General features: G+C 36.6%; 1 protein-coding gene across 1 annotated transcript in view; it reads right to left on the bottom strand.

The window, feature by feature from the left end:
• Nucleotides 1–275: 275 nt before the first annotated feature.
• The window catches only part of LOC124799304 (NFX1-type zinc finger-containing protein 1-like), a 110,861-nt gene continuing 96,580 nt past the window's right edge, over nt 276–14,556 (bottom strand). Inside the window, exon 5 of the mRNA XM_047262891.1 lies at nt 276–2,548. Coding sequence (XP_047118847.1) covers nt 1,851–2,548 — 698 coding nt within the window. The 3' untranslated portion in view covers nt 276–1,850. The remainder of the gene's footprint in view (nt 2,549–14,556) is intronic.

Here is a 14,556-nt window from a genome sequence, read left to right as displayed (position 1 = left end):
ATCTTTTTTGGGCCCTAAGAACCTAGTCATTATACACCTAAATCTCAAACCAACCACTCAGTGTGAAGTCAAGTCACAATGAGCTGTTTGATCAGCCTGTTAATGTGCTATCAACATTCAAACTTTTTTAGTATGGTTCACATGCTTGATTTACTGTTTAACGGGAAAACCATAAGTGGAAAATTACATTCTTTATACATTTGCTGTGATATTCACATGGATCCACAATTACAGTATCTGCATGAGTTTTATGCCAATAGGAATTAGTGAATGAATGACAAGTATTCACAAACTTTATTTCACCACATTTACATATATTTTACACCAAAAATATAGGTGTTATACATTGCTTTACTTGTATTTCAGTAAGACAGAGACAAAACTGACAAACAGGAACAAATTATTGAATGTATTTTTGACGTGTCTGGAGTGCAGCAGTTGCTTAGACGTGACCTGACACCAGAGACATGACTATTATTTTATTATAATTCAGTGATATTGGGTGTATATTACCTGTGAAAATGATTTGTAACAACAGTGATAGTCTGACTGCTAAATTCTGAGAAAAACAGGTTCAACTGTGCAAAATTGAAGCTACAGTTGTCACAAATGGCACATACACCTAACATAGTGTAAATTTCAATCACAGACATTCTTGCTGTTCCATTTGCCAATATGGCTTGGGGTATGAAGCCGCACACAAAGAAAACTGCACAAGTCACAGTTACATACCTCGAAATTGAAAATATGGCAGAAATAAGGGTCAGCTAGTTGCCTTAAAACAATATGGATGGCAGCATAGCATATTGGCATCATAACACGAGTGTCAGCAAACAAAATTACTGTTTCAATGAAACAGAAAATCCCTATCAGCTTCACAAACATCCTGTACATACCACTGACGATAAAAAATGGTTCAAATGGCTCTGAGCACTATGGGACTTAACTTCTGAGGTCATCAGTCCCCTAGAACTTAGAACTACTTAAACCTAACTAACCTAAGGACATCACACACACCCATGCCCGAGGCAGGACTTGAACCTGTGACCGTAGCGGTCGCGCAGTTCCAGACTGTAGCATCTAGAACTGCTTGGCCACCCCAGCCAGCACTGAGGATAAAACATTGTATGCTATGTACCTCCAGAATTTGTCAAAGAAACTAGCAGAATGGGTACATTGTAATGGACTATTACTTTCTGATGCCTCCTTCAATACAAAGTGAGTTCCACTGCAACATCCAAGTTACTTGCATACTATAGGAAATGTGACTCCACTGTCAAATATATTTTCTTAAGTTTATTTCAAGCATTTTTGTAAATTTCAATTTTCTCATTTGATTATGACACCCTATAAACGGAGGAGAGCCTCAAAGATTTTACATGTATGCACAGTTGCTTAACATCATCACTGTTGTCATATATTATAAACATATATCATAAACTATTATAGTCATGACATTCATAATAACTATGTATATATTATGATTCATACACACCAATTCATGAAAATCACACATTGTTTTCACTTTGTTACATTGCAAATACTTTTTTCTATAGTATCTCATCAACAGACCAAATTCAAAATAAATTACTGGAAAAAAAATCAATGGTTCCTGCAATTCACTGAGCAGTGGGACCCACATCAGAAAAAAACCACATGATAACTAATCACAAACATATACCCTCCAGTTGATAACAGTGTGCAATCACTAACTTCATAAAATACAATAAATGATGAAATTCCAGTTTTGTGACAATTTTAAACATGTATCAGTGTGAACAGTCACTTTGCTGGATAACTTTGGATTTTTAAGTATCCTATAAAACTCTGTAACAAAAAAGCATAAAATTTCAATTCATCTCTGTTGCAACCTGGTTAGATGAAAGCAGGGTATGTCGTCTCCCACCAATTTTTTCTCCACATTCATTACACCTAGATACCTGCATTGCTCGTCCACACTCTGTAATCACATAGATGTGGCCATTAGGACATTTATACCAGTGACCTTGCTTCAGATTCAAAGCTTTTACAATCTGTTGCCTTTCTTGTGTAGGTAATACAATAACATTGTTCAGAATCCTGTTAAGATTTCCCAATGATTGTCTGAAGATGGTGCTTTGATCTGTTGTAAATTTTTTAACAGAACACACGGTTTTTCGAGCTATATCGTACTGATACTGTACATGAGCATTATTGCAGTGCATTTTGTACATTTTTGTGCTTTCTAAACGACAGAGGTGTAGGAACAAACTGAACCTGTTAAGTTCACAATTAATATCATTAACCTCTTGATTGCTTAAATATCTGCCCCTGGATTCCATGATATTCATGAGAAACAGCACTTGTTGTTCAACCTTTGTGATGGAGTGGCTGTCTAGACCTCCTGATGCATATCTCATGGTCATGACAATTTCTTGCATGAACTTTATGTGCAGTTCTAATGACTCCGTATCCATAATACTCAACTGATTGCGGCGTTGTCCTTGGACTGGCAGCATCTGCTGTTTCAGGTTATCTAAATGCTGTTTCAGTTTAGCTGAGCCTATTACTGAAACGACAGAAACACACTAAATTAATGTCTAAATATGGTGATGGAAAGTTACTTATGAAATACATAGGGAAGGAGAAAGGGTAATAATTCACAGTACAGTTACATGTTGAGTTGTTGACAGGCACATAATCAAGACTGAAAATGTTGCTAAGCTTTCAGACAAAGATCAAAGGTAACTAATAACGATACAGATTGTGAACTTTCCCAACTAAACAGTGAGTTGATACATTTACTCCTACCATAATTTACCAAATTAATGTCTTTTATCCAGGGTTAACCCACTTAATACTATTTCTATAGATCCTTCATTATTGCTAAAATGAGAAAGGTATCAAGAGACAGAATGCTGGCAAATGTAAGCTCTGTATATGAGTGATCAGAAAAAAATTTTTGGTGCACTCAGAACATAGTATCTACATCTAATTACATACTCTGCAAACTACTGTGAAGTGCACAACAGAGGATACTTAGCATGGGGGCAACATGTTAAGAGTTTCTTTACATGTCAATCGTATATGGAGTGTGGGAAGAATGACTACTTAAATACTTCTAGGCGTGCTGCAATTTATCTAGTCACATCTTCACTGACCTCAGAGGAGAAGTACCTAGGGCACTTAAGAATATCTTGTTAAATAGGCTTTTGTGGGATAACTGTCACCCATCTTCAAGGGTCTGCCAATTAAATTTTGTAAATACTCCCTTGTGAGTAAAACCAGATACACAGTTACCTGAAAACCACAAGAAACCAAAGAGGGTCCCAGCAGACGGGTCTAAATGTCAACTAAGCAGAAGAAACATGGTGCTGTCTTGCAACCTAGAAGAAAATAACAATGGCCATGGAAGCCTGCAGACTTACATAAACATGTGACTATCTGTGCCACCCTTCCCTGTTAGTTCTACTTGACAATGTCATTCTATTTGACTATCTGTGCCACCCTTCCCTGTTAGTTCTACTTGACAATGTCATTCTATTTCATATCCCTACATACTGTTACACACAGGTTAATTGACTTCCATTGTGACTCATTGATATTACTTGTTATATGATACTAAATGTTTTAGTTTTGTGAAGTGCGCATTTATATATTTTTGAACACTTAAAGTTTACTGCCAATATTTAAAATACTTTGAAATCTGATCAAGATCTGACCAGATATTTGTACAGCTTTTTTTTTTCAGACAGTACTTCATTACTGATAACTGTATCAGAAGTTACTATTAATGCTGCCTGGTGTGTCACTAACAAACAGCATGAATAGTAAGGCTCTCACCACACATTCTTGAGGCATTACTTCTACTTTTGTCAGTAACTCTCCTTCCAGGATAACATGCTTTGTCCTACCTGCCAAGAACGTCTTAACCCAAGCACAAATTTTGTTTGGTGCCCTTGACAATCATACTTTCATAGATAAGTGTTGGTGTGGTACTGAGTCAAATGATTTTCAGAAGTTAAATATTACTGCACCTACCTGACTGCCTCTATCCATTAATTTCAGGTCACGTGAGAAATTCAGAGGTTGTGTTTCTCATTATCAATGTATACAAAGAAGGGCAGCACTAACAGTCACAAGAGAGTGTCATGGAGATGCTGGAAAAGTTGAACTAACAAGACACTTGAAGATAGGTGCTAACTATTCTTTGTAAGCCTACTTACAAAGTTTCAAGAAGCAGCTTTAAGTTAAAAAAGAGAATATATTACAACCCTCTACATTTTGGTCCCATAGGAATCGCAACGATAAGATTATTCTGTAACAGCTCGCACAAAGGCATTTAAGCAATTATTCTTCCCATGCTATATATATGAAAGAAATGAGAAGCAGCCCTGATAATGGGTACAATGGCAACAACTCTTTATCATTCACTATACAGTAGTTTGTAGAGTATACATGTATCTGTAGCTCAGTAAGTGACTGTAGTTTGAACTCACCCAAATTTGGACTTTGAAGTCATAAAACATAGTTTTTGTAAAAGCTAATTATTGTATCATCCAAATACATCCCTGACACTTTGCCTAGCTGCAGCCAGCTCATAAAATGGAAGTTGTAAATGGAGTGAGTGAACATGGAACTACAGATTTTGCCAACAAAATGCTATTACGGCACAACCTGATATATCATACATCTGAGAAGGAGGTATTGCGTATGGTATTTAGATTCCAAAAGTTGGGAAGGTAGGGATGATTATGTATTAACTGACTATAAAGCTGTAAGTGATTTCAAGATCCTGATTAATGAGGAACACCATGTCCCTTCAGAAATTCATTTACAATAAACAACACGTAAAAGGGATTGAGAACAAGGTGGATGATCTGTCCTATCTGGTGCTAGATGAGGGTGAATACAGGGAAGAAAATGAATATTACGGAGTGTTCAAGACATTGTAAATAAAAGGTTCCGAAGATGAAAACAAAATTAAATTTAGCTACAAAGAAACACAGACTTCAGAAAGGGGATCCAACATTAAAATTAATATAGTAAATTGTGGCTATAAGGGATTTACGTAGTTACATCATCACAAAATTTAACAAGATGTTTTGTTTCAGCAGAAAGATTTAGACAAGAAATATTGAAACTTTCAAGGGGTAGTCATAACATTTTAATCACCACTTAAGTAAGTACAGAGTTACTTAATAAATTTTTGTTTGTTTGCAGGTACATGTCTGCAGTCCCCGTACACTTTTCTAAACTTAAAATAGAAGGGGACGCTGACCCTGGATATTTTTAAGAGCACTTGCAACATCACTACCAGAAAGTTGGGTTGACACAAAAGAGGTAGATTTTGTTGTTAGCTACCTAGAATGGGAAGCTGTGTAGGAGGGAACAGCTCTATCGGAAGATTCACTTAATGAAATGACTTTGAGGGAAAATTTAAAATGAAATATTGGTCATCAAGCACACAAGAAATATCAGAACTTGAGTTGTTGGATCCACAGTGGCAGTTGGTGCAGTTATAAGAAGTGTATAAAATGGAATTTGACAAGGTCAATGTACTAAGACTGCCACACAGAGAAAAACTCATTTGGTGAAGGTTAGTTCATAGTTTACCTCAACAGTCGCAAAATGAGATATGGTATCACAACTATACAAATGCTAATGAACTTTTGTAGAAGGGATCAAGGGGACTATGCTCAAGGGAAAATCTATCTATCACACAATAAGAATGGAAATCAGTATCGTCCACAATTTTAACGCAAAAGTGAAAATAATTACTGTAAATTAAGAAACAAAATAACAGAGTCAATAACAAATTTCGTATTAGAAATCAACCATTTAATCCAACAAATACACAATGAATATGCACATAGATCAACAGCCAGACTTTTTCCAGATCTATCATAAGAAGACAACACAATTTCTGGAGCAGGGACAAGCTTTAGAATGTGCAAATAGAGCTTTAGGTTCTCGTACAGAACAAGTAGAGGCATACACATGTCCAGAATTTACTCCATTTACAACTTTCATATTATGAGCTGTCTGAGGCTAGGCAAAGTGGCAGACACATCTTTGGATAATACAAGGATTTGCTTTTTCATAATCTATTTTTTACGGTTTCGAAGTCCTTGCTGCATTCATGTACCTGCTTCCATGTGACATTTTTTCTTTTAACAGGCGACATAAATCTGGGCGAGTTCAAACTACAATCACTTCTGAGCTTCTACAAATACATCTATACTTGAGGAACAAAGAAGGGAACATGAAAAGGAAGATGTATGACCTATTACAGCTGGCAAAATTGTTAGAATAAAGGGGGATGTTCATTTACATACAGGTAGCATATCAAAAAAATGTTTTCATGTACTGTACTACCACTAACAGGGATGTATGTCAGTGGAATTAAAGGAAATAAAGGGAACCAAAAAACATGAATTGGAAGATTCAGTTAGTGTAGCAGTAGTAGTAGTAGTAGTAGTAGTAGCAGCAGCAGTAGCTTTATTCATCCATAGATCTCTTTTGACATGGATATAGGACATGTCAAAGTATTTACAAATTTAGATCAATTTAGATGAATGTCTTTCACAATTAATACATATACTTCCTACTAAAGAACGCTTGTAATTCCTAATTTAAATGGTTGATGGATAACAAAGTTTTGTTGGATTCTAACAGAAAAGGGGCTGTATGAAAAGTAAATGGACAACTAATATACCTTTCCAAAATAATTTACTGGAGGTTAAGGAAGAATGACAATGAGTGAAGCATGTAAATGCATAAAACTGCAACCAGTCACTTTGTTGAGTAGTCATTTATTATTCCATGAAGCAGTTTCGAACCTTTTCAGGTTCATCTTCAAATGGTTTCCTGGATGTTACATCATTATTTAATGCTGCGTGCTGGCGATAACATGAGAGCACAAATTTTTCTTGGTTTTAAAAATAAAGTCTATGCTCATAAATACAGCTTCAGTTCATTACAACCACTATAACTTTTATACATATTACATTTAGCTAAAATAAACAAAATCTACTCTTACTAATATTCCAGATCTGTTTAATGTAATAATGGAAATAAGTCAGCAGTTCATTTGAAGGTTTGTTATTGTTTTAAATTTAAATACAAAGGTCATGGTCATACAAAAAGCTGAGTCTCACTGCAAATACTGTAATTCTGTACTATTTTATTCCTGAGCATTCATGTTAATCCAATCTTGATTATAATATTTGCTCATAAATTCGTACATTAATATACGAATGGAAATAAGACATCAGATGACTTGAAGTTTGTTCTTGTAGTAATTCATTTATTTATTTATTTTATTTTGTGTTCTCATGTTATCGACAGACTGATTAAAATATTTGCCCTTATAACGACTTTAAAAACATGTAAACAAGAATAAACTACATCTCTGAGCAAAGTAGGCCTATGCTATATCTTTTTGGCAAGATCTTTGTAACAAGCAACAGTTGTATAGCATATGCTGGATGCTGGCAAAGTTTCACTGTCATAGTGTAAATGAGTACAGATTGTGTAAAAGTGTGTTAAGTGATGCATCAACTGGCCATCGAAAAGTACAAGACTAAATTTTGCATTCATATCGACAGATAAACAATAGTCAACATTAAAGCATGTTCCCTCTTCTTGTCACAGAGCCAGCACGCAGCACTGTGCTAAAATAATGATGTAACATCCAGGAAACCATCTGAGGATAAACCCTGAAAAGGTTCGAAAACTGGTTCATGGAACTATGTAAAAAAGTGACTAGCTGCAATTTTATGTATTTACATTCAATTAACAGTCACAGGTTCTAAAACATCTGTAATAAGTAGTGAAGTGTCTTCATCTGGTAGCATCTGGTGGTAATGATGATGCAGATCATCAAGAACAGGCTGAACAAGGATTACTGAAAAATATGGTATCAAAACCTCTAGAATAAAATATTTTGACTTAAGAACAAAAGGCTCTACTAAGCAATATCTTATTAAAGTGTAAGACTGTAGTTTCAGACAAACCAGGTATAATTAAAGAGTACTTACGTAAGTTTAAGGTAAAGGACAATAAACCTTTTTTCTTAATACCTTATCCCCATCCAACGAGCCTTTGGGCTGCAGTTCGAAAATAAATTCAAAAGATGACTGACAATGATGTTACAGAATGTAGTTTTAGGTTCCTTTAACTATTAGTGATAGACTATTTAGACACTGTGGGAGGCTTTCACTTGGTTTTGAATGCCAGAACACTCAGAGACTGAAATACATGGACTTGCAGCTACAGAAGAGTTATTTATCTAAATGTGAGAAAGCTAGGTTGTTTATCTCAGCTAAATAATCCAGATCAAATACTGCCTTCCTGTTCACAGGTAAATCTTACCAATTTCAGATATTAACTTTTGGATTAAACATTCCAGTACCAGGTTTATTTAGGTTTTAGACAGGTCTTTGAACAGTGAATTATTACCTGATCTAATAATGTGCATAGACAATTTACTTCTAATTTTAATTCTTGTGAAGATCATTGTAAACTACTAATGTGAACTTTAAGCTGATTAGAAGAAAAAGGAATAACAATAAAACTTTCTAAATCGCATTTTGTGAGACAAGAATTAACATTTTTAGGCCATACAAAGGGTACTACAAAAGTTTTGCAATACGACACAACAATAAGCCATAAGTGGCTGATTGTTGCTGTGTTCTGAGAATACTCCATACTAACATTGCAGCTGCTGTGCCAAGTCTATGGGTGCAGTTGTTAACTAGCAGGGTTAGTTCGAAGTGCTTGCTATGGCATCATGGTCGTGAGTGAGATTCGGGCAGTTTTGCGGTACAACTTCACGCACAGTTTAATCATAGACTAGTGCTTTGAAAAAGTGACTCTTGCACTCTGTGTCCACATTGTACAACCATATTCAAGTACAGAGAATTCCAAACATGAAATTTCACTCTGGGTTATGCCGGGAGGATGGGAAGATCACAATCATCAGTTATGGAGGAAAACATTGGTGCTAAAAGGAAAATGCTAGACGAAGACAGGTGAGTAATCTTTAAGCAGATAGAGGATACCTTGGGGCTAAATGCACCAGCAATTCGTTCAATTCTGCATGATCACTTGCAAGTAAAGAAACTTAGTTGTGTCTGGGTGCCGCATAGACTGACAGAACAGAAGATGATGCAACATGCGACTTAGTGCCAGGAGATGTTAAAGAAGCTTTCAAGTTACAATCATGACAGGTGACAAGACTTGGCTGTACTACTATGATATGCCAACTAAGGCTCGACTTAAAGATTGGGTATTTGAAAATGACCAACACACTCGTAGCTGTCAGAAAATCTCGATCAGAAGAAAATTATAACTGTTCCTTTAAAATTGAGTAGAATTGTGGAGCATGTGATACACTGAGCAGTGCCTGCCCAAAGTCAATCAATCTTTGAAGAACCTGTGATCAAAGTCAAGAATGGACACTTGGTTCCTCCATCATGAGAAGCTCCAGCTCACCGTGCCAAAGCGTGCACTGAACATTTGCAGAATATAGGGCTGAAACTTCTTGAGCACCCTCCTTACAGTCCAGAACTTGCTGTTCGGACTTTGCACTGTTCCCGCATGTGAAACTGAAACTCAAAGATGGGCAGTTTTTAAGTGATGAGGACCTTCTGAGGGCTTGGGACAGTGAGTGTGCCTTACTGCCTACAGAAACCTGGGAGAACTACTTTAGGAATTGGTTTCAGAGGATGTAGAGGTGTATTCAATGTGGCAGAAATTACTTCGAATAAACAAATAAATAAAGCTGTATTGCAAAACTTTCCTATCACCCTTTGTATTATACAAATTACAGTAATAAAACCTGATCATGAAAGAATAAGAGCCTTCAAAGATTGTTCCAAAACTAAGTGTCAAATAGTAAAGTGCATTTTTACGTTTAGCTGGGTTCTTAGCATATTAGTAGAATATGAAAATGAGAAGCTAAATGGGTGTCGGATGATGGAATTGTCAATAATGTTGAGCAAGTCCTACTGGATGCTAAAATTTTGTGTCACCCTAAAATGAACAAAGAGTTTTAAGTTGATCACAAACATGTTGCAATACTGTCTTGGGTATAAATAGTTCCACAGAGAATGGGACCCAGAAAGAAGTGAACATCAAACTATGGAATTTGCTTGTTGCAGTCTCAATAAACATGAGTTGTATTATTCAGCAACAGAGAAGGAGCTTTTTCCAACACTAACAGGGGATTCTATGTTAATAATACACACACACACACACACACACACCCCATCAGGCTTTGTCGTTCAGGATGAAAAACAAGAATATAAATTGGAGATTAATCACATTAAAGGCTGACAAAAGGTGGTCCCTGATGCACTGTGTCAGTTACCACTTGGTATGACTAATAAATACAGAACTGCAGGATCTGGAGTCATATTTAGAGTTAATTTTATGTCAGTAAATTATTGAAATAATGAGATAAGATCATTGGCTCAAAAATGAAAGATAGGTTGAGATCAGATAAATATTGTGGTCCCATAATTACATCTTGGGAACAAGGAACATTATCTCAAGAGGAGGAAACAAAATGTTTACTACAGGAAAAAGAATTTATTTGGAAGATAAACTAAAATTCAAAGGGCTGTAGAAAGTGTATTCCTACTACAGCAATTAATGACTTGTGTGTTATACTTTAGGTTAGGTGCATTTAGGAATACATTTGTGTATTAGACATGTAATTGTGTCCGAATTTCAAATGCTATTGAGTATGAAGATGTCCAATAATACTTAAGAGATTAAATGATTTAACAGCAAAAGTTCTATTTGGGCCTTTACCAAAAGATAGTATGAGAGTTGCTTCCTTTTTTGTAGCTATAGATTATTGTAAATAATCCAAATTCTATTCCACTAAATTAATAAATACTGTCACAGTAATAAATTGTTTAAAAAGTTATTTTATGGATACTGGAAAACCTAGGTTACTTACTGACAATAGATGGATGGATTCATTTAAAACTGTAAACAGTGAGGTCATCGGCGCCATTTATTGAGGTCACAGTACTGCCGTATAAGTAGCCACTGTTGTTAAAATGAAAAGTAAAAGCCGACTAACTACAGTCCCAGTCATAAACAGGTTTCTCAAACATTCACCATTGTATCTATTCATACTGCCAACATACATGATAACTCTCCATGCTACTCTGTTCTCTGCAAGCCTCTTCATCTCCTATCAATCAATCAATCCCTTCGTTTACTTAAGTCATGCCACAAATTTCTTTTCTCCGAATTCTAACCAGTAACTCCTATTAATTATGCCATCTACCCATCTGATCTTCAGTATTCTTCTGTAGCACCACATTTCAAAAGCTTCTATTCTCTTCTTGCCTCAACTCCTTATTGTCAACACTTCACTTCCATGCAAGGCTACACTCCTGACAAATCCTTCAAGAAAAAACTTCCTAACAATTAAATCAATATTCAATGTTAACAAATATCTCTTCTTCAGAAACCTTTTCTTGCCATTGCCAGCCTACATTTTCTATTCTCTCTACTTTGGCCATCATCAGCTGTTTTGCTGATCAAACAGCAAACTCATTTACACCTTTCGGAGTCTTATTTCCTAATGTAATTACCTCAGTATCACCTGATTTAATTCACCTTAACTTTCATTACCCACATTTTGCTTTTTTTAATGTTCATCTGATATCCTCCTTTCAAGACACTGTACATTCTGTTCAACAGCATTAATACAAAGGTTGTCCAGAAAGTAATGCACCATTTTTTTTTCCTTCATCAATTCTTTATTGAACATTAAGAGAATTACACGCATGAATGAATGGTGTTTTATCTACACACACTACCTTTCTGCATAACCTCCATCCCATTCTATGGCCTTGCTCCAGTGCAAAACAAGGGCATGTATACCCCGTCGGTGCCATACCAATCATTGTCCTGGTAGAGGAGCCAGTGCTTCACTGTGTGAATCACCTCCTCATCGTCCTCAAAATGTCTTCCAAAAATGGCATCCTTTAATGGCCCAAACAACTGGAAGTCCAAGGGAACTATGTCCAGGCTGTAGGGTGGACGGCCTAACACTGTCCGACCCTGTTTTGCGATGTGTTCAGTTGTTCTCAGACGAGTGTGAAACTGAGCATAGTGTTGCAGCAAAACATCTCCTGGGTTGCTGTGGTGCTGAAGTCGCTGTAACCATGTCTCAAGTTTTGTTAATATGTTGACACATGATTCTGAATTAATGGTACCACTTCTTGGCATCACATCAATGAGGATCACACATTCACAGTTCCAGGACATGTTGATCGTGACGATAAGCAGTTGCTTTGAATTTTTTCTTCTTTGGGGAGTGGAAATGGGGACAGTCCATCGACTGTCGTTTAGTTTTGGAATCAAAATGGTGAACCCATGTTTCATCACCTATCGGAGTCCAGGACGAGAAGGCGTCCCCCTCAGCTTCAAAACGTTGCAACAAATCCAGACAAATGTTTTTTATGTGTTATGTGATCCACCATTAGACACTGCCAGACCCATCTTGCACACACTTTTGAATATCCAAGAGTGCGGATAATTGCATCCACACTTACTTTGCTAATTGACAGATGCAGCACCAACTGCCGAGTTGTAATGTGTCTGTCCTCATGAATGGCAACATCAGCTCACTGCAACATGTCAGGTGTGACAGGCATGGATGGTCTCCCCAACCGCTGCAAACTGTGGAGCTGCACCGAAACACATCCTGATGACCTCACCCTCTGTGCGCTGTGACTAACTGTATTTCTGTCGACAGCAGATGCTCCATAGATTTTGCACAAGTGTTTGTGAATATTCCCCACAGTTTCTCCCTCTGCAGAGAGAAATTCAATGACGGCACATTGCTTGTACTGTACATCACCTACAGGCGCCATTTTGAAACTGTCCTGCAGCTACGTCATAAGTGATGGAAACTTGGTGCACTCATTACTTTCTGTGCAACCCTCATAATATAATGAACTGCATTAACATATCAATTTATGACATAAATATGGCAGGTTGATAGTGTATCTACTAGGATGAACCAGTCACCTAGAATCACTTTAAAATCTCTGTCCAATTGAACTGGGCAGGAGTCCTGTGTGACCAAAATGTCAAGTTTTCTTGCTATTGTCACATCATTGTCTAAAACTGAGGGTAAGCCCTCATTAGACCAAAAGCCTTCCTTGTATCAGCATCAAAAACACACACAGTGTTAAAACATGATGCTCTATGAGGTGATGCCACGAACACTGCATTCCAGCAGATTTTCTTGCCACACGAGAGAAGCATGTGCTGAGTGGGCAGTGTCCAACGTGAAGACAAGTGAGCACCATTTCATGCCTTCTCCGAGTTAAAAGGATGTGCACCATGGTCGAACAGTTCATCTGAGAGCATGTTGTTGGCAAAAATTTTAAGAAATTTCTAGCTTCAGAAGGAATAAGACATACTAAACTTTCTAAATACTATCCCCAACCAAACCCATCTTAAAAGAGTTGTGATGGAAATTTGCCAACTTTGCCAGACATACTGTACAAGCCAACCTACCTGGGCATAACTGATACCTGAATTCCAAGTGATTTTAAATGAAATGCCTCATTTAACTGCTGGGCTTTCACCAGAAGAGATATTTAACAGGAATTTTATAGGAGAGCCTTTATCAAAACTGTTGAAATGGTCCAAGGGTATAGCTGAAGAAAAGGGATAATATTCACAAATGTCTAATATGCAAATTAAGCCACGAGACACAATGATCTTACATCTGCAACTTCTAATATTAAAATAAGTGATATGGTGTTTGCTATGGCTGATCATTCAAATTCTGATCTAAAAATGGAGACTAGTAAGTTTTTTTCGTAAGTATGAAGGACCTTATTGAGTGTTGGACATTCCACATCCAAAGAAAAATTTTCAAGAGATCTGTCATCTGAAAATGGTAAAGTCTGAAAATGATAAAGGACTGTATAACACTGATATGATAAAAATATCAATAACCCACACAAAGTCCCTCAGGGGTTTCATATTATCTGTGAATTTGAAGTTGACACCTACAAGGTCTCAAGTCAACCACTGTGTTCTTTCATACTTCGTTTTCTGTACAATGACCCTACCCTCTTACTATTCTGTGTACTCTGCTTATAACTTTTTTGACTATTACCATCTATCTATATAGGCTTCATAACTGTGGCTTCACTAACAGGTTGCAGTGCTTAACAGAGAGAAAAAAAAAGTAAGCTTGTGTTACAATAAAAAGTCAAGGAACACTTTCTAAAAGAGAATGCATAAACCACACTAGTTTAAAACAGCAGGTTCTTCTTCTTCTTCTTCTTCTTCTTATGCTGATTAGGATTGTCCTTGTTTGTATGCCTCATTCCAGGGATGTCTGGACCAACTGCTGTCCCATCTCTTGGGTGGTCATCCTGGTAGTCATTTCCCCTCACGGTTGTCCATGTTTACCAATTTTAGCTAGTCTTTTGGGGTCCATCATTTCCACATGATCGATCCAATTTTTTTAAAAATTGTCTTCACCCATTTATTTATATCTTGTATTCAAAATTGTTCCCTAAT

This window comes from Schistocerca piceifrons, chromosome 5 (genome assembly GCF_021461385.2).
Source record: "Schistocerca piceifrons isolate TAMUIC-IGC-003096 chromosome 5, iqSchPice1.1, whole genome shotgun sequence".
NCBI lineage: Eukaryota > Metazoa > Arthropoda > Insecta > Orthoptera > Acrididae > Schistocerca > Schistocerca piceifrons.
Note: the sequence above shows the minus strand (reverse complement) of the source record. Positions and strands in the feature narration are given on the sequence as shown.